Source organism: Thermobia domestica, chromosome 10, assembly GCF_964235325.1.
Source record: "Thermobia domestica chromosome 10, izTheDome1.hap1.1, whole genome shotgun sequence".
NCBI lineage: Eukaryota > Metazoa > Arthropoda > Insecta > Zygentoma > Lepismatidae > Thermobia > Thermobia domestica.
The window spans coordinates 105,647,987-105,670,496 of NC_137463.1; the positions used below are offsets into that span (position 1 = coordinate 105,647,987).

The window sequence follows — 22,510 nt, forward strand, 5'->3', positions numbered from 1 at the left end:
TCCTATGTCGATGTTCTTAGTGATTTAGTTTCCAAGAAATTGACCTTTCTTTTCGAAACAAAACCTAGTAAAAATAATTCCCAGCCCAAATGCACATACAGTTAGGTTAAGTGATCCGAAATTAATATTTTCTGAAAATTACAACATTCTACTTAGTCTAGAAATCGAAATATTTAAGTAAATAAACAATACGTAAATGCTTAACAGAAGTCGGGCGATATGATGCTAGTTTTTCGCTTTGAAATTATATTAAATGTTCATTTTTTTCCTTTCTCTGTGGCTGCAGAATAATTTCATTGTTGTCAGAATTTTATAAAATTGAATAATATCGCGGAGAACTCTACTTTCTGTGAACATACATATTTTTTGTACATGAAGCTACGAAGTATAACATAGTATTGGTTGCGTGGTAAGGGAGTCTTGAGTTCGAGGGATGTTTTGTGTGGTGGCCGGAACATGAAATGTTGGCAATGATTTATAGATTTAGAAGTATATGACGAAGTGTGCATATAGTCTTGGTGTAATTAAAGAAATAGGGTGTTTATGAAATACGACGTCGTAATAAAAGAATAAAATGATAGTATGAATATATTGTGAAACGAAATGAATGAGAGGACACCCATATACATAGATATACATATAGATATATATATAAGCCCAGTTTATGATTAGTCACGTTTCGGTAAAAGAATATATATATATATTTTTAAGGATTATGTGTAGCTATCCACATCTCGGGTTCTGGCCCCTACACCGGAGCATCCTGCGAACATGTGGGTCAGATATTGCCGGACTATGTTAGTGCTTAGTAGCTTAATTTGTTATTGCAGTCGTATTCGTTCATAATAAACTCGTTTAATAATATTTGTAGCGTCATATAATCGCTGACTGGACATATGTAATAATCATTTATGGAAAGACAATAGTTGTTACACAACGGGGCTGTAGTGAATTATATATTTTTGGGGGGGGTCGGTTTTAAAATAGAATATCCTGCTCCGTGAGATTTTTTTTTCTTCACCTTACCTACTCGGGCTAGCTTACAATATTCATGGAGGCGACAGCTCTGACAGGGTTACAGAATCAAAACAATTAGTTATTGAAATTTATTTTCGCGTACCCGGATGTCGATCCCTAGTCCCTTTAAGTATTTTCATTTCTTTTCTTAGTTAATTAGACGAGGGAAATTAACGACATCCCAGACTGTGGCGTGTCTGCGCAGGGTAGCTATCGGTGATGTTTTGGTAATTGAAATCACCAATCCAAAATTCAGTTTATTTAATTTTTTTTTATTATTTTGGCAAATCATTTGTCAGGGATATCTTAGCTATTACTTTTACTCTAGTTTCATTACTGTCCTTGAACCTTCTTAGTTGTTCTGAGGGGTCGAATATTTTTCCTTAGAGATTTCAAAATTGGGGACGCAGTTACCTGGTCCCTTCCCCCTCTCCTTTTATCCTGCTGGTCTGGGCCGGATACGGGGCTCGGATTTCAATCTTACAAGCAAACTCTTGTGGGATTGGGATCTGATGGACACAGAACTTGCATCCTTGGCAGCAGGACCTCCCTCCTAGTTTACGTATTTAAGTAAACCACCCTCTTTCGGCATATGTGAATATTTTTGGCTATGAGTTGTTATATATTTAAATTCGATCACTCTTCTGTGTAGTGAGTAGTACTTTGATCTTTCTCCTTTCGTTGGCGCCGCTTTCTCTCTCTTGTCTCTTCCTTCTTACTTCGAGATTTTTTTTTAATTTTCAACCTCCCCCCCCCCCAATTTTGAACTTGTCGCTTACAAGTTATTTAACGTACAACTCTGATCTGAAGTTACCAGCTGAGACGTTGCAAGACACAATTCATGAATAGAGTAGATAGTGATTGGGTCCTCCATCACATTTTGACCTATTGCCAAAATGAATAACGACTTCATATTTGACGACACTTCAATTACGTTCTTTCACGTCGTCCCTCTAAGTTTTTTTTTTGTCCATTGGTCACTTTCCTTCCGTTTTGGTTTTCGTTTATCTTTTAGTTAACCTGGGCCCAGAAATTGTATATTGGTCTATTTATTTATATCTTTAGGAATGTTCTGTGTTACGTGCCTGCCTCACAAAGTTTTTTTTTTTACGATTCATGCACGAATTGACTATATGAAAGTTAAAATTTATAGACGCGCGGTATCAGATAAAAAAAATATCAATTCTTTTTCATATGTAATGTCGGAAGTCATTTGTTTTTTCTTGTACAATGTTTGCAACCTTTTCTGAAATTATTGTTGGGGTTATTATTTTAAATGTGTGCGCGATTATTAAATATGAATATATATATAGAGAGAGAGATAAATGAATACGTCGAAATGTACATGTGCTTAGTATGTGAATATGATGTTAAAGTAAAGTATGATATTAAATGTATTATATGGATATATGTAAGAGCGCTCGTGTCTGTCCCCCCAAACGTGTATTGGTTGCTATAGTTTACCAGTAAGTTTTCCGACGAATATAATAATATAGATTTTTGTCAAGAATACCGCCGTGCACTCAAATAATATTCCTTTCTTCTGAATAGATGTAAATCATAACCTATGTAATTATTTAATGGCATGTATTAAGAAGTAACGGCAGGTCTAAATGTAACCCACATCATAATGAATATTATTCCTGAGCTACCAACCTAAAACCATTGTGGAAAGTGTACCTTTAATCCCTCTCACCTGCATATGTATCCTATGACTTGACCAGTGTTTTTCCTTAATTTAAATCGTTATACCTCTTACACCTGTGGAAGATCATCTCAAATCCGAACTATATATATACATACACAAAAGTGATCCTGAATAAATGAAAGGTCTCATGACGTGTCCCAGTGATGAACAAGTAACTCAAAATTATCTGATTAATAAATTTGTAAATGGACTGACTAAGAGGTGAAGCATCCTCTGGCGGAAAGTGAATTTTAAAATCCCTAGATGGGTATAAACGTCGCAGTATGCGAGTGCAGATATAAACTGCTAATAGTCACAAACTAAATATAGTTGATGAATGGTTTTTATAAACCAATAGTTATATATATAAACACAAACTAAGTTAAATGTTCTATTACACCCAAGAGTTTTTTCTTTCTTTTCTTTTTCTTTGTCCATTTTTTTAAGTAAAATAAGTGTCTTCTTTGCGTATGTCGCAAATCATAATTTCGCTTTAGCATGCCTAAGATATAATATATGTAATAATTCTTTTTCTTTCCATTTGTCAATATGATCAAATGTATAAAGACTTACTAAAGTATAACCCTATGTATTCTATTGATATATAACCAAGAACTTGTATTTTTTTTAATACTTTCTTTATAATTATTTTTCCTTTTCACCATGAATGTAATAAACTATTTGTACCTTTGTAGCTAGTTGGTTTCCTTTAGAAATATATACACTGTCCTGAATGAGTGAGCGAGTGAATGCATGATAGATTTAATTTAAGTAATTTTAGTAATATCCTTTGTCATATTAATGTGTATAATACATGTGTCATATTTTAATATATGTGGTAAGGTAAATAACCTAGGTCATGAAGGACCGCTACTAACAGTTTAAATCGGCTCTAGGAGTGAGACGAAGGTAACAGGATGAGCCTAAATACGACATTTTTCTTCCAGGAAGTTGAAACTCTTATTGATACGATACATAAATTCATATTGAGCTTATAAGTTTGATTTTTTTTTCTTTCTTGGCTAATTCATATGTGTGGTCGATCCTAGAGAACAGAGTTCAGATGCTGGATGGTTATCAATCACCGGTTGGAATAACATTACAGAGAATGATTTCGATTTTCTCATTTCCTGGTCTAGGTCTGGGCAACCCCACGAACGTGGTGCCTGGAGCTAGGTCTGGGTGGTATGAGGGAACATGTGTCTATTCTGAAGCATTCCAAAATTGAGTAGTCGTTAATAACACTTAGAATGATTCATCTTTCAACGATTTTCCCGACTTCTTACTATATTTCCGAAATTATCCAGTAATCTGTTTCTTATTAAAATACCCTATTTGTTTGCTTTCTTCTTTTTTCTTCCTTTTTCTACCTCCTTCTTTTACCCTTCTACTTTCTTCTCTTTCTTTTCCATTTCTGAATGAAAGAAAACGTAGTAATGACTGAGAGTAGTCGCTATTGGCACGGTCAATAAGTTGTTTCGATGAGTTTTCTTCGGGAGTCCGATATAGGATAATTAACCATGAGATGAGTATGCAGTGAGGGACGAACAATAACAAGAAAGTTTATTGAATTTTACTTTATTGGAAAATAATCATGATTTCAATTAGTAGGTGTTGTTTAGTAATCGCCCTCGTTAAAAAAAAATTAAATTTAGCGACTCCTCTACTCTACATGCAGTTCCACTTCTTCGTTTACTACTACTACAGATTTTTTTTCGTTTTCTTTCAATTATCTTAATACAAATAAAAAAAAACAAAAGTAATATAGCAACCAGGGAGATGAGCCCTCTAGAAATTTTTCTTGAGGCACCCATGGAAATAAGTGTTCGCTACTGCTACTGTTCGAGAATTGAGTTCTTGTATTTAATATCAATCATGCAATTCATCCTGGGATTTGCCTTAGTACTGTCCATGTGACCTTAAACTAATGGGAGCTAAGCATGATTTATGAATGTAGTATTCAAATAGAAGGTCAGTTGAGCAAATTTAACTTCCATCATCATGAAGTCTGTTTGCAACAAAAAAATATTTAATTTAAATAATATAGTTATGACAGATTTGGACGCCCCTCGAAACTTGCCGCCCCGTGCGAATACACGTGTTGAACATATGGTAGAGTCGGCCCTAGCTATCAAGATCTAGGTATATTTTATGTTTAGAAATTAAAATACGTTAGCTGGCATTAACCGAATAACTTAAGAAAATAAAAGTAATACAAATTTCAGTATTTGAAGATGAATCAGGCTTTTAACTTGTATAATTAATTGTCTGTCTAGTGTTCACAACCTTGACCCCGTTCTAGTTACTAAATATGTAATAACTGGTGTAAAACAAACCCAAAAGTCGGAATATACATTTAAAAAAGGGAAAGAAAAAAAGAAAGAAGAAAAAGTGTTCGGTTGTTAAACCTCCATTTAGCCTATTTAAAATCCAAATACATATGAACTATCAAAACTGCCTATCTCAGTAATGTCAAAAAATGTATAGGATAAAGAACACTTACCTTTTCTATCTTATTACCATTGCATATAGGGTTGTTTTATGTCTGTATACACGTATGCCTCCTTGTTAATTAAAAATACTGTTTACAGCGTATACATTTCCGATGCCTATGTGTCAAATAAACTGTTGGTCTCACACACACTGAATGACCGCAATAGCAGAATGGCTTTCACTCGCTTACATCAAGAGGAGTGCAAAGGGGAAGGGGAATATGACGCAAGGACAATTGTATACGGATTGTTTTTTATACAACAAACACGTTAGTACCTCATGAACTCGGCACAAGTAAGAAAATCATATTATGTTCGTAGATAATTCGTTAATAAATTTTGAATTTTGTTCATCTTCCTCATGGTATTTTCCCTTTGGTAAGAAATATGGGCGGATGCAGGGGGGCGATCTGGGCGATACCCCCAGAAGATGAAACTTTCTTATTTTATATATAAATAAAACCCATCCCAGAGTTTGGAGCTCTTAAAAGTAGCTCTAAGTAGCAGTATTACAACCCACCGCCCCCCAGAAGTCCGTCCTGGATCCGCCCCTGGTAAGAAGACCCGAATGTGATTCCTGGTAGAGGCAAACATGGTACGGGACTCATCAAGTCATCATAAAATGTATGTAGCTTTACGTCTTATATGACAATTTCGAGTGAAAGAGTAGAGTTCTGAGGGAGACACATCAAGCACATGTGCTTTGTTTGCGCGTGGCTCGGTTGCAAATTCAGTGATGTTCATTGAACGTACTGATCCCCAGTAGGTATCGTAAACCATACCTAACATTCCAGACTACTATATCAAACTGAACAAAAAAATCAATAAGTTCAATTTTTCTGCCAAATTTCTATCAGAAAGATCCAATATTAGAAATCCAAATCGTATCATAATGAAGTTACAAATGTTCTAAAGCAAAAGTGAGTGTTCCTTATAGACGTACCTGTACCAGACTTCGTGTGTTTCATATGTCAACCGTGAATAAAACATTGAATTATAGAATGTTGAGACAAATTATAGGATGGAAACGAATTTTGTGTCAGAAACTAATATAAATGAAAGCTCCTCTTGAAATAACTAAAATAGAAGGGCCGTTTTCTAATCATCTTTGAGGATTTATCGTTCCGAATATTAACTCTCGATTTCACCTATTGCAAATATAACGTACTAATTCGCACAGATAGAATGAACACTCAAGAGCTGAAATGGGTCATCGTGTCAGTCGGCTGATGTGAGTTAGGTTATGGACTGCCATTGGTCAGAGGATTCGAACCTGTAATCACCGGTGATTCGATTAAGGCTCGGTAACCTGGTAACAGTATTTCTTTCAGAGGTGACCAGGACTGAAGATGTCCCAAGAGCACAAAAAATACGGTGCTGAATTCCCTGAATTTCCAGTTAATGAGATTTATCAGAGAGGGTTGATCGGATTATCGGGTCATTTGGGTGAAGATTTGAGCCGGGATGCGTAGGCCTGGTCAATAAGTTTTAAAAAGTGGCCCCGTTTTAGCTCGGAGCACGCATAGGCGCAAAAAGGAAGATAGTGTGTAAGAGAGGAGCAATCAGTAAGATGTAAAGATAAAGATGAATAGAAAGAGAGAAAAAGAAAAAGAAACAAAGACATGATAAAAAAATGCCAAGAAAGACAGGAAGAGAACAAGACAATAAAAAACGTCACAACTACATTCTCATTATGGAAAAGAAGGCACACACTGTTTACTCGGATTCTTACCAGTGGTCGCCTAGCATCGAAATTATCTCCGTATTTTCAACTTCTCTGGAATAAGAAAAGAAAAAAAAAACGCCACATACACTTGCTATAATGAGAGCGGTACAGAATGTGAAAAAAAAATTAAGCCTACTAAGCGTAATCATCATCGCCGAGGTGTTTCAGGCATTAGTTACTGTACTTTCGATGCCCATGTGTATGGGTTCGAACCGCAAAACGTCCACTTTTTTTTAATTTTTTGCAGCTACATCAGAACGTCAAACGTTTGATCATTACAAACTGCAAGATGCGTTTCCATTCCAAATAAGAGGAATTATGCATTTATTTGGATATATTTTTATAATGAAGAAGAAACACAAAACCTATTACTGTTACTAAACATTATCAATAATAATAATTGCTACGAAAGACTAAAACGAACAGCTGAGCTTCTAAAGATTTTGGATGAAGTATGTTAAGCACCACTGTGTTCAATAGTTCTCAACGGACTCGAACCCCCATGTCCACGCGCACCAAGGCGTCAGTATATTTTTGTGTAACGCTGTACACAAGCTTATTCGACAAAATATGTGTAGTACTGCTCCCGACTTTTCTGTATACTTAGGAACGATCTTTGTTCATGTCATATGAGCTTTATAGTAGATAAACGCTATGCGTCTTTTTCTGGAAATAGTTTTTTTTTTAATTTTTTTTTTTAAATTTTTTATTGCCAGCCAGTAGGCTAGCTACCCTGTAGAGGGCTACACCCTCTTGGAGGGAAGGGTTGCAAAGGAAACTATTTGGCTGAGGTATGACTGGCGTTGGGCTATGGGATGTTCCTTTATTAATAAATACTTCAGTTTATAGGTCATTATAGGCTTTGCGTCCATAATCATGATTGGGGAAGGTAATACATAACACATGTATAAAACATTGTAAGTATAAATATCATATAAATAGTAATAACAATTACAATAACATTAAGGAATGCAGTTTTTTTTTTTTTTTTTTTTTGCAAAGATGAAGATGAGGGATGGAATGAGGTGCAGATGACGTCACAACACATGGAAAATGTTAGTAAGGACAAATGCAGGTTATCTTCTGCCTAGGGGCGACGCTAGGCCGATGAAGACGGGTGGAGGCCCTGTTAGAGACAGAGGTTGATCACTGTGCTTGATGTGATGGATATATATGCGGAAGATGAACATGCAATCGATGGTCCTGCAAGAGTTCTGAGTCTGGATGATTTGGTGGCAAGGTATAAGAATACAAGGTAAACAACAAATTTAGAGAGAGGTGGTAATATCGAGGGGGTGCCGATGAAAGTGCAAGGTAGTGCATGGTGGCTAACAAGAGTGATTGTTGCTGCATATAGCGGACAGTGATGAACTTTTGGCGAAGAGATTCGAGATGATAAAGTAGTGTAGGAAAAGTGATGAGTGAATACAGGTATCTAGTTGGACTGGGAAGAGATATGCGATGAGCAATACGGAAGGCATGGCGTTCAAAAGTGGCAAGTTTGTAGTAGTAGGAGATGGGAACTGATATCCAGGCAGTGAAACCGTATGTGAGCACGGGCCGGAAAAAGGCTTTGTAGGTGTTGAGTATGAGTTTGGAGCTGGGGCCCCAGGTAGTTCCAGTGAGACGTTTAAGAAGAGTCAGGCGATTATAGACTTTGGTTTTCGTGTAGTTAAGATGAGGAAGCCAGGTGAGATGGTAGTCAAAAACAATACCAAGATATGTGACTGTTTTAGATGGACGGATCGGCGTACCTTGTACTGACAAATAAAGAAGTGAAGGATTCCGGTGGGTCCTGGAACGTTTACGTGGGGGCAGAAATACTATGGGCTGTGTCTTGGAAGCGTTAATGGTGAGGTGCCATTTACTACACCAATGAGAGAAACGATTTATAGATTCCTGCAAGATGATGATGATATGACTAATGGTGCGTCCAAAGGCAAGGAAGGCGGTGTCATCTGCATATTGAAAAGGATACACATCATCTCGAAGAGAAGGGAAGTCGGAAACAAACAGTAAATAGAGCATAGGAGACAGAGCTGAACCTTGAGGAACACCAGAGTTCAAGAATATAGGATGTGACTCTGGAAATAGTAGAGAAGATGGGACAGTATCCTAACCTGCAAAGAATCGTTCGCGAGATTGACACCATGTAATGTATCTGTGCGTGGCGTCGTAAGTATAGGAGTATATTAGCATTATTGTTCGTTCAAATTATTATTATTATATTTATAAGCTTACTTTTAAACTTGCACGGCAAAATTACTGCATAATATGTTATTATTCCTGTAATACTTCCTGGATTGTATGCTATTTCGTTTATTAATGGACACTAATTTGTCTACAAATAAATGAAATCCGACGTGCATTTTGGTGTAAATAACCTTACACGAAAAAAGCCGTTCGTTACAAAGATCAACCCTGAATTTAGTAATATTTGGCTTATAGTTTTAGATAGCAAGATAGTATAGGAGTAACGTGCATAATTTATGAGTAGGACAGTCAGTCAACATAGATTCAAATCCTGTTTAAGCTTTTTTTTTTAAATTTTTACAAAGCAATCTTGAAGAATCGAAGAGTCTCTTCTCATACTAAACGAGCAATCCTTACGAATGTGGAAGCAAACACATGTATCACGATAGAGACGATTTATGAATATTGGTTGGGAAAGAACAAATGAAGTCCATGTGGGTTACCAGAACAGTAAGAAAAACACGGCATTGGTTTGAAGTATCCACTTTTCATGTTATTGTTCTTAAGAAGAAACACTACACCACTTGCTAAGTTTTGGGTAGAATAACCTGTGGAGTATCGCTGTCATGCTAGACTTCCAAACGGAAAATCGATGTCCACTAGGTAGTATCTTTTTCGTATAAAATAATGACTGCAGAGATTCATCTGCGGTTGGAGAACTTACAAGACATCACTGACGAGAATACGACTAAAGAGTGTGTGCGTTCTTTATCATACAGTGTAATGATAAGTTGTTTTTATACTTATATTTGTCTTTCTCGCTATGTCTTGATTGATGTTTTCTCATAATGTCCTTGCATCTTTCTCTTCTTCTTCTTCTTCTCTCTCTCTCTCTCTCTCTGTCTCTAGTCAACTTTGCCTTTTACTTATTTCTTTTCTCTCTATCTCTCTCAGACACATACCTTTGTGTGTGTGCGTGTTCCAGAATTAAAACCGAGCCACTTGATGGCCTGATTAGTCCTAATCCAAACAGAAGTGTCTCGTTCCAAAACTTGACTCGACCCGGTCTGGAAAATCTCACAAACTCGAAATTTCGACATCTTTTTTTTTGTGCTTTGGGAATATACATAAGAGCAGAGGAAGGGAAGTGATTCCTGAGAGTAAAACAAACAAAAAAGTTCCAATAAACATAGGGTGAAAACCCCATATTTTACGTTTTATAGGCTGCCGAAAACATGAAAAAATGAAATTTAAAGGTCCATAGCTCCAAAACTATGGGATCTACTGTAGTGGGGTCAAGACTTCGCTTAAAAACTAGTATGTACTCTATCCAAAAATACATGTTTTACTCTCGCATTTTTGGATAGGGCACATACTAGTTCCTAATTGAAGTCTTGACCCGACTACGATAGGTACCATAGTTTTGGAGCTACGAACCTTTAAAATTCATTATTTCATGTTTTAAGCAGCGATGGGGTTTCCGCCCTAGGAATCACTCCTCTGCTTTTGTACAACGAATTTAGCGCCATACTATATATATATATATATATATATATATATATATATATATATATATATATATATATATATCGTATTTTTCTGGTAGTATGCAACTGTACGGCGTACCGGCACCTTTTAACGAGAGCTGAAACTTCGAAAATGCAGAATAGTATATATATAGTTTCATTGAAAATCAGAGTTTTTATTTTTTTCTTTTCCTTTTTTCTTTCTAGAGAAAAAGTTGCAAATCTTTGTTCCTCTTGAAGTCAGTTAATTATATTCAGGGACTATAGTACGGAAGGTATAACGTCGTTGGCTTCCCGCGAAAAGTTGTAGTGATGTTTATGGGGAGTTGCCAGCTTGGCTACTCGTGGCTCGCTGAGCGCGGTGATTGGCGATCCTCTTACCACACCCCCAGTGACAAGCAGGTCCAAGCGCGGGAAATCAACGACATTATGCCTTCTGGACTTTAGAAATATTTGGGCCCTTCTATCTCTCTCGGTGGCACGTCCTTGCGTCTCCCTTTTTTTAATTCCTTTTTCGTACGGTAATATCAACCATAAAGGCTCTGAGCCGACTTGATTTTTTTTTCCTAAAAAAGACTGATCCAGTCTTGGGAAGTAATGTAACGGAAGTAACGCGTTACTTTTTAAGTAACGTTTCCTAGTAACGCGATACATTTTTCCAAAGCAACTCTAACGGTAACGCGTTACAATTTTTAAGTAACGTACCTAGTTTGCGTTACTTTTTTCGCGTTACATTTCAGATGAGTAACTACAATATATGCACTTTTTCGGAAACAAATGTTTCTTTCCTGTAAGTGAATTTCTCAGAATGGGATAATAAGGCATGGACTACGTATGTCAGTGACCGACAGAGAAACAGATAAGATCGTAGTGCCACTTGTTGTTTTTGAAGATAAGGACAGCCTCAGGAAAATCAAGTGTACTGATTGCAAGCACCTGGAAGATTTTGTCATAGATTTTGACCTCCAAATCAATACATTCAGTGAATAAACTACGAGTGCAAAGGTACCGGTAGTCTATTTTACTTTCATTGGTGTTGTTTTTATAAAGATGGAGAATGAAAATATTTTACCGGTTGGAACATTTGAAAGAATACTTTTTCTTAAAACCTGAGGATGATGATGGACAGAATTTAAAAGTAAAGTGTCTAAAGTGTCCCGGTGAGAAATATTTATCAACAACTAGGGTGCCATAATTAACGATATACAGTAAGGGGTTAATATGAATAAACTGTGTTTTGATGAGCAGGCCTAATTTATTACTAGAAAATAGTTTGTTGATGGTATGTAATATTAGAACTCTTTCAGATCAGTTCACGTATCCTAGAGTTCCGTTGATTATAGAGTTTGGGACAACTAGCTTTAAAAGGCATGTATAAATTTTATAGTTACTGGCAAGTTTTGATTCACCCTCAGATCATGTGTTCTCATTTATTAGTTGTATTGTAATACTTCTCTATATTCTGTATTTTTAATTTTACATTACAACATTATTGTTATTATATAATTAGTTTAGCAGAATAATAATAAGCAGCCATTTTTTCTAATGCATAGGGATGGGTACGAGTCAAGCTAAAACTCGACTAGACTAGACTCGAATTAAAGTCGAGTTTCTTGTCGAGCCAAAGGTAATTTTCTCGAGTCGAGTTCCGAGCCGATTCACTGTTTTTGACGTCGAGTTTCGAGTCGAGACGAGTTTGATAAATGGCTCGCTCGTTCAGCTCGTTTTAACTCGTTTTGAAATCATGGACTGATTACACTGGAAAGCGAAAGCCTTGAAAAATATAAGCAGTAATATGGAATACTTTTAGTGTTGCTCACGAGAGGAGATACTGCTCGCATCTCGTCTCGTCTCGATAACGAGACCACAAGATATTTTTATAACGAGCAAAGTTCGGCTCGGATTAATTGAGCCGATGACTTGAGCCGGCTCGCTTGGGGTGAACCGTCGGTTTGAGCCAGCTTGGTTGGGATGATCCATCTGCTCGGTTCGGCTCAACTGACCTGAGGACTCTAGCTGGCTCGGTTGGGTGAGCTGTTGTCTCGGCTCAGTTCTCGGTTTGGATTAATAGTGAATGAGCTGTGAGTCGAGCTGCTCGAGTCGTTGACAAATCTAAACCCGGGCCGAGCAGGTTTGAACATATTTGGCCAGGTTCTATAAATTTTAACAATGTTTGGCTCGAGCCTGAATACTCAACCTAGACCCACAACCCAAATTCAGAAGCTCGTGGACAATGTCCTTGATTTCTATACTTCACGACTACCGAGGTTGGCAATCAACTAGTTTTTAAGTATTCAGATACAAACCGTCTATCTTTCATGTTTATACATAGTGTTGTTATATTAAATAGTAAATAATAATAAGTTGTAGTAGTGGTAGCATCATTGATAATAATTATATTGTCTATGTAGGGTACTCGAAGAGAGTACTTGAAACTACACACAGGATTTGACTCGACTCGAATTCGGGCCGAGTTCTCGAGTCGAGCTCAAAGATGTCTGTTTCGAGTCGAATCGAATTTCAAAGAAAACTCGCTCGTACCCATTCCTACGAGTAACGAAGTATAGCATTTTAGTCAGTGTTTCATTATATGAAAATGTTCATATAGCTGTCAAGTAAAAATTTGTTCTTGCATTTACATAAATCGATTCAGAACTGCAATAATAATAATAATAATAATAATCTATATATATAAAAGAGAACGTACAAAATCCTTTGTCCGCTCATCACGCTAATACGGCTGAACCAATTTCTTTCATTTTTGGGGGGTTATTAGGATTTGGACCCTAGATGGTTTTTATCATATCACTTTAATTTTTAATTACCAGTGTCTTGAGATAATTGACCATTCAAGTGTCCATAACGTACAAATCCTTTGTTATTAGTTCATCATAGGTAAAAATAAACGTATTTATATGCAACCCGCATGACCGTGTCACTCGGCGGGTTAACATAAATGACAGGCGATATACAGCGGAAAATAGCTTGAATCTTCTGTTTAAAATTTTTTAATTGATTTGCTTATTTTTACAGACACTTTTACAATATGCCAGCACCGGGATGACCGCAGCGAAGCGGGGCGGGTTAACATAAATGACAGGCGATATAATGTTAAGATTTACTGCAATCTTCTATGGTTTTTATCATATCACTTGAAAGCGAAAAAGTAAAAATTATCTAAGTAACAAAGTTTATTGCGTTCCGGGGTGACCGCAGCGAAGCGGGGTGAACGCTGCTAGTAATAATAATAATAATAATAATAATAATAATAATAATAATAATAATAATAATAATAATAATAATAGTGGTAGTAGTAGGTACGGAAAATTGAAGTAATAAGATTTTTTTCACATATTCAAAGTTTCGGACCTAAAAGTAACGTTACTTTCGAAGTAGGGTAACAGTTACTTTTCTGGGGCAAGAAGCGCGTTAGTAACGCGTTACATTTTAAGGGAAAGTAAAGTAACTTGTAAGGCGTTACATTTTTACAAGTAACTTACCCAACACTGGACTGATCTCCAACAACGAAATAATCCAAACTTTGTTTGTCGCTGGAGTTCGACTAAACTGAAAGCCAGTACAAAAAATCTATTGAAACTCCACCTCTGTACTTCATCTGCAGAGAAGCCTTTGCTCAGTTCCTATTTTAACGTATCCAATTAATTGTTTTTATTCACTATTAGGGAGAGGATTGAGTGAAAACATCCCATATATTTTTTCCCGCAAAGTATATGTATTAATTTAGTAGAGGTTTGTAGAACATTGTGGTAGCATGATTAATATTCTGTGAAAAATGTACCGTATATGTGTTGTTATTGAAATTTAGTGTTTGTGGAACTCTTGATCCCTTTGAAAACAAACAATAGAAGCTTGCTTTTGCCCATTTACAAAAAGAGATAAAAACAAGAAACAAATCATTATGAAGCATTGATTATTGATTATCATTTCGTTTTTTGTATTATAAAATTAAGATGTGAGAATTAGACACTTATGTACATATATGTACATAAGAAGTTTTTAGTTGCAAGACTGCAGCGATACTCTACTGGCCATCATTATTATAACTGTTAATAATAATAATGCTCTGAAAGGCATGCAACTTTTTAAGCAGTATTGAATCAGGTCCCGCGTGCCGGCACCTTCATTTATAGAAATAAAACGATATATATAGATATAGATATAGATATAGATATAGATATAGATATAGATATAGATATAGATATAGATATAGATGTAGATATAGATATAGATATGAGGACATACCCTATCTGGTTTTTCAGTGATCAAGACAATATTTAAATAGCCGGTATGTTGAGTCAAAATCGTAACAAAACATACCGCCTCTGCTTTTTTTGCACTTCGAACACTATACATACATACATATATATATATATATATATATATATATATATATATATATATATATATATACAGTGGCGGATCCAAGGGGGGCTATAGGGGCTATAGCCCCCCCTTGACGCTCAGGTATACACTGGATACAATGGGCTTGAATCCTGCTTTACACTGGATAAAACGGCAAAATATGGTTTAGCCCCTCCCTTGATCATATCCTGGATCCGCCCCTGTATATAGGCCTATATATATATATATCACAAAACAACATTTCTGTAAAACGACTTGTTTTTTAACTCTCGTATTGAGCTGGCCAATTCTGCCCACAATACTTCAACTTGTCTGTCATTACTTTGTGTGACGTCACTCGCTATGACGAAAGCCTTCTCTTGAGACGGCCCGTGACCGAGTGTACCTCATTCTCCTTACTCACACCGGAATATTCAGCACTTAGTACGCCAGGAACTTCTACTTAGGAAGGGGATATTCAAAATAAAGAGAGAGAGCACAGAATATATATATATATATATATATATATATATATATATATATATATATATATATATATATATATATATATATATATATATATATATATATATATATATATGTGTGTGTGTGTGTGTGTGTGTGTGTGTGTGTGTGTGTACTGACTATAAAATCATCCCTGGGGGCCGCGGGAGCTCACTGGTAGAGCGTTCATCTCTGGTGCATGGGGTCCCTAGTTCGATCCCAGTTCTGGCCGAGTGAACTTTGTGGTGGACAACAACCATGTGCGTGGGTGGGTTTTCCCAGAGTTCTTCCGTTTCCTCCCATTTTATTCATTCCACCATTGGATTCATTTCTCATCATCACCGTTTCTTTTAGCCTAACAGCCATACACGTGGGACGTACAACTTAAAGATTTCATTTCATTTATAAAATCCGTCCTATGTGCCAAAATGAAAATGTCGAGTAAAAAGTCCAGATTTTACATCAGAACTGATGAGACATATTAGCACTCACTTCTTCTGGAGATTATTTGAGCTATTTCCACGGTGAATACTAGATACTCCGATTTTTAACTGAGTAGTATTAGGCACATAGGCCACATTTTGACATTAAACCGAACTTTACCATTTTTGGTACTTAGCACGGATTTTATATTCAGTCTACATATAGTTATACAAGCTCAAACAAAGCAATGTAATTTGTTACGCAAATGTTACAAAAGTAACTGATTTAGTTTTCTCTTCTCTCGCAAATTTCATTTATGCGCTTTAATCTTTTTTTTTTTTTTTTTTTTTTTAAAGTACATGCTGCAATAGATATATTTCCGTACGTTGAAATATTAAAATAATAAAATTTAACATTAATAACTGTTACAAATAGGAAACCAGCTTCAACACTATAACTTTCTGCTGCTAAATATCAAACATGTTTTGTTTTTTTATGTGGACTCTCCTGATCTTCAGCTCTGATGTGCGGTACGCTACACTTGTGCAAGTTGTACTCCACACTCAACAGATTTTTTTTTTTAATTTAAAGATTGTTTCTTGAAGAAAATACAGTAATGAACCAACATTCAGGTTGTTTACACTAGTCATACTATTTACACTAACACTATAAACAACGATATATTTTTTTTACTAAATTTCGTAACTTTTGCTTTGGAATAGCTTATTTTCTACACTATAATTTACACTATTTATACTACACACTTGTTCTTGGCCGGTTTAATCATTCCTCATATGCTCTATTTACCACAAGGCCAAGTAAATCTTTTTCGTCTGAGTTTCTTTCAATACCTCTGGGACATTGGGACTTGTTTCATGAGAGCATTACCTTGTGAGGTAGGCAAACTGATTTTACTGTTTTCACTGATTTTCACCGACAAAACTTGTTCATAATTTTAATAGTTTCCAGAATCTCAATTTTTCAGTTAGCAATACTTTGTATCTTTCGATTTTGTCATATTCTATGACGTAATAATGATAATTTAAAAAATGAAATGAAATGAAATTTTTGATATTTTCCATATCATAGTATCTGATGAAGCCAAAGAGTTAGTTGGTGAAAATGTAACACATATTTAATTTTTATATGAAAATATATGGTTTTGCTCAGCAAACAATTAGTGCGTATGAAATCTTTGAGTTTTACGTCCCACGATTACACCGTGTGGGCTAAAGCAGACGGTGAGGATGAGAAATGAATAAAATGATGGAATGAAGGAAGTGAGAGGAAATGGAAGAACCACAAGAAACCCACGGACACGGTGTTTGTCCACCACAAAGTCCACTTGGCGCAAGCTGGGATTGAACCAGGGATCCCACACACCAGAGGTGAACGCTCTACCACTGAGCTACCACGACCCCAATCATAATTAAATTTTAATAATACGCTTAATGGAATTACATAAATAAAAATATACTTTACAAAAACTTCAGCTAACGACAAATGCGTTGCTGGATAATACTAAGCTAAATAATATATATATCCTGTATATGGTTCTTACCTCTGTCGATCTCTTCATTCCTAGCCTCATTCGACACTCCACTTACACACTGGCACCTGTCAACTGAATGTAATATAGGTCTATTATGTACTGTCATATTTTGCCCTAGTGAGGAGGCAGGTGAATGACCGCTTAAGATGTTGCCAATTTGACGTTCAGTCACCTACATCCGTGCATCAATCTCTTCTCGGAAGCGACTGTAGCACCCAGAAGCAGAGCATAGCCAGTATTTTTGTTTCGGGAGCCTTAGTGTTGATACACACACACACGCATATATACAGGGTGGGCCATTTTAATCAATCCACGGAAATATCTGAAAAATGATAAAACATAGAAGAAATGTTTGAAATACACGTTATATATTACTAAGGGGGAAAACCAATTCCGCCAAAAGTACCCCTCCACACACCCCGTAAATGTGGTAACTTTGAAATGTCAAATGGGAACATGGGTCGAGTAATACCTCGTTCGAAAGGTCTTACGTAAGGCACATCGAGAGGTGTTGTCGGGGTGACTCCACTGAAATGTATCCGGGGCCAACTTGAAAATTTCAAATAGCAACTTGAAGCGAGTAAGATCACGTTACATAGACAAATGAATATCAAACAACATCTGTAAGAATATTTTCGACATGAGACACCGTTTTCAAAATGATCGCCAAGACATGGTGAATGTGTCTAAGAAAACGTCTAGTGCCCATAGTATGAATACGGTTAGAGATAAAATGAAAATAACGAAAATTAAATAGGAAAACCACGGAGGCGTTCCAAGGCTCGAGAATGATACAACAGAGATAAAAATGTTAGAGTAAAATTGCCATAATGTATATAGAGAAATCCAAGTCCTGCAAAATAATCTCTTCCTGCGCTCTGTATGTGAGTGGGGTGGAAAGTAACTGTGAAAGTTCAAATGAGAACTCTACTTTAATTCGCAAATTAAGGCTACGCTACAAATAGGTATGGTGTGGTTGAAACATTTGTTTGTAAGGATGACGCTGTAGTGACTAAAAAAGGTGAAATTTTATTTGAATGGTAACGCATATCTCTATGGCTGAGTATGATTTGATGCGAAAACAGAAGGAACGTTATACGAAAGAAGCTGTCGAAAATTGCAGTTGCTGGAACTTACAAACGTGTGAATTTGCTATTCTCCGTCGCCACAAAAACTTTTATGCCATACGTGCTGGTAATTCGGAAAGCATTTCGGAAATATACGTACACACTGTTTCGTCCCTCAAGCTCACAATATGACATGAGTGCTAATAGTTAATCAAAATGTAACTGTGGCCATCCGCATTAACTCAGTGCACCAATTCTCTATCCCTGAAGTCTGCCTTCCAAACAGCATTGGTAGGTCAAGCGTACGCCCGAACCATTGTCCGGTCGGACATTGAAATTTTGAAGTTAGCCTACAAGACCCATTCAGGGAAGCCGCTGGGATCACAGGGATCACATCATTCGATATGCCCTATGATATTTACGTATTTCAATTTTGTTCCATTCATTTACCTTCCATGGTTTTCATACTACGGGTATTGGAGTTTCCGAACCATATTATGGCGGCCATTTTGAAACTGGTGCTCCATATGAAACATCTTTTGGTACAGCTTTACTTAGTTTTCCAAGACTTTTCGAACGAGGTATTACTCGACCCATGTTCCCATTTGACATTTTAAAGTTACCCCCCGTTACCCCCATTTACGGGGAGTGGAGGGGTACTTTTGGCGGAATTGGTTTTCCCCCTTAGTAATATATAACGTGTATTTCAAACATTTCTTCTATGTTTTATCATTTTTCAGATATTTCCGTGGATTAATTAAAATGGCCCACCCTATATATATGCGTGTGTGTGTGTATCAACACTAAGGCTCCCGAAACAAAAATACTGGCTATGCTCTGCTTCTGGGTGCTACAGTCGCTTCCGAGAAGAGATTGATGCACGGATGTAGGTGACTGAACGTCAAATTGGCAACATCTTAAGCGGTCATTCACCTGCCTCCTCACTGTCAAAATGGCCCACCCTATTAAAATAGCCCACCCGTGTGTTGAACCAGAATGTTTAGTTTTTGCAATTGTAAAGTAAGTTCTTATTTTACTCACACCCTGAACTCATCTAACTCAAGCAAATCTTCTGGACTGCTCTAACTGATCAAACATCGGAAATTGCTGTGAGATAATCACACGCTACAAGTCTTTACTATTGTTTTCCACCCTCTCCTGATAACAATTTTCTCAAATATTTTTCACCTGAATGAAACCAAAACAACAAAGGAAAATATTTATTTTTATTTTTATCTTTTCTTCCTTTTTTCCTTTGTGGGTTAACCCATGCCCGTATCCAGGGGGTCTAAGTGGGGGGCCGGGCCCCCCTAAATTTTTACTGGCCCCCTCTAAAATTTTCACAGTAGGCTTGCAAATGAACTATAATATGGTGATGAACTATAATATTTTTGGATCGGATCACCCTAACTTTCACCGCCCCCGTCCTACATTTTCAGGCTGGCTACGGGCCTGGGTTAACCTCTTCAGGGAGTTTGGCAGATACGTTGCTATTAATTTGAATGCTGTTTTAACGGCTAAGCAAATGGTCCACATCTGCTAAACTCTTACGTTTGTTGCCTTTAACATTACATTTTCTGCCTACACTTGTTTTATTTTCCAGTATGCACTGGATTTGCTCTTATTAACAATAGACCACAAGAGGGTGCAGCGGAGAGTTTCTGTATAAAAGTTGCTTATTCTTTATCTTCTAGTGATTGTTGTTGGCGGTTTTTTGTGGCTAGAATTTGCATGGAATATAGTATTTTATTCTAGTTTAAAATATTGTGTCCAACATCGTGTCTACGTGCGTTGCAAGCGCGGCGTTTTGAAACATGCATCTTGTCCCATATATAGTGAATAGCATTTTGTGTGAGAAGACGCTGGTACACGTTCAATCATTAGTTTCTTTGGGATTTTTGTTGTTGCAAAATGCCCATAAGGAGAAGGTTGTGGGAGGAAGATATTCTAGAAATTCTAAATTGTGTTGATGATTCTAATAATTCTGATTTGGATTTGATTGCAAGTGATGAAAAGAACAAACCTGAAACCCTTATGGAACATTTGGGTGATGATACCTACAATGATACAAGTAGTGCTCTCAACGGGTCGGGTCGGGTTGAAGACCGACCCGACCCGACCCATGACCCGAATTGACTGACCCGACCCGACCCGTGATCCGATCCGATTGACCTGACCCGACAACCCGACCCTAGCTAACCCGATTGACCCGACCCGACAACCCGACCCTAGCTAACCCGATTGACCCGACCCGACAACCCGACCCGAATAACCCGAACCAACAACCCGACCCGATCTGACCCGATTGACCCGACCCGAGTAGCCTGACCCGACAACCCGACCCGAGCTGACCCGGCCAGTTTGAAAGCACTACGGTCACGACACTGGGTGAACGCCAAAATGCACTCCCATTGGGAATTAAACCCGGACCACGTGTACCGAAGTCTTACACGTTAACCACTAGCTAGATCAAGCGGAGAATTTGTATATGCATCTTAATGAATATTTGGCACTTTTGAGGTTTAGTTATTTCTTTTTATAACTGATACCAGTGTCCGGCGTGGGAGAAATTTATTTTTTTCTTGCTTTAGTTCTATGTGACGAAATTTTTATTCAAGGTCAATGTTCTCACCTGCTCGGACGGCAGGGGTCTTCTCGGTAGGCAGTAGGAAGAGTCTCTTGGCGGAGACAAAAGGAAATCGTTTAACTACAATGATAAGGGTTGAGGAAACGGGAGAATACCTGTAATTTTTTCCAATCCTTCAACTTTCATTCCAAAATAGGTTCTTATGATTCCGGGACCCGCGCCACTTTGATTTTTCTTTCCCGGTAATTAAAACGTATTTTACAGTATATATAGTTGCAAGTAAGAAGATACATAATATGAATTTTGTAATTTAAAATTTAAAAATACAGTATGATAGTAAATTATCAAGTACTAATTTTATTTCATCACTTTCAACCCAACAAATGAAATTCAAACAATTCGCACCCTGAGTCTTGCTCATCAATACTGTACTGAGTCTTGGTGGTCTTTCATGCTATACAAGAGCCAAGAATGCTCGCCTCATCGGTACAAATGAAGACCAAGTGTGATTTTGATTATGGTCTTTCATACTATACGGAAAGCAAAAAAATATGCTCATCGCTACTTCGTGATCACCAAAACAAGGCCAAGAGCAAGATTACTATGCACTTTGTCTTGCATATCCAATCTTTTTCTTATTCTTGTATCGATGTTCTTGGGCTTGGTGAAATAAAATGAAATATTCAGTTTTAGGTCCCTCGATTCTGCACCGAGGCTAAGGGATATGGTGACCATGAGAAATGAATGCAATGGTGGAATGAAGAAAGTGGGAGGAAACAGGAAAACCTCGAGAAAACCCACTACACGGCGTTTCTCTACCACAAAGCCCACTTAGCACCAGCTGGGATCGAACCATGGACACCATGCACCAGAGATGAATTCTCTACCACTGAGCCACCGCTGCCCTGCTTGGGCTTGGTCGTCCATATCCAATCTTTCTTTTGGCCTTGCTTAAACAACTTCTAGTTTTGTTTTAAATCCAGACTCCATATTGGCGTAGATATTAATATTAAAGTCGATTGGTAAAGTCAATCTTCCACATTTAAAAATTAAAGTACACACAAGTACAAAAATAAGCATTTACCATAAAAACACTAGCTGCAAGTGTTCAAAATAGATTTATGGCTTCCATAAAATCAATTGAAAATTGCTATTTTTAATTAGGCAGCTAGTGAAAAACAGCAGCTTTCGACTCCAGCCGAGTTTAAGCTGAACCTAAACTCAGTTGACCAAAGTGAATTGACCCGACTGACACGACCCGACAATCCGACGCCATAACCCGACCCGAGTGACCCGATCCGAGCTGACCCGACAACCCGACCCGAGTAGCCTGACCCGACAACCCGACCCGAGTTGACCCGACCCGTAACCCGA

The 22,510-nt window shown here is 37.2% G+C and overlaps 1 protein-coding gene across 3 annotated transcripts in view; it reads right to left on the bottom strand.

The window, feature by feature from the left end:
- LOC145662625 (lysosomal proton-coupled steroid conjugate and bile acid symporter SLC46A3-like) overlaps positions 1-17,616 on the bottom strand; it is a 122,700-nt gene extending 105,084 nt beyond the window's left edge. The window contains exon 1 of one of the 3 annotated variants that reach the window (XM_081728364.1): positions 17,492-17,616. In XM_081728364.1, coding sequence (XP_081584490.1) covers positions 17,492-17,521 — 30 coding nt within the window. In that variant the 5' untranslated portion in view covers positions 17,522-17,616. Of the gene's footprint in view, positions 1-5,207; positions 5,337-17,491 lie in introns of those variants that run through there. The other 2 variants (XM_081728366.1, XM_081728365.1) reach the window with 2 other exon arrangements.
- Between the last annotated feature and the right edge of the window lie 4,894 nt (positions 17,617-22,510).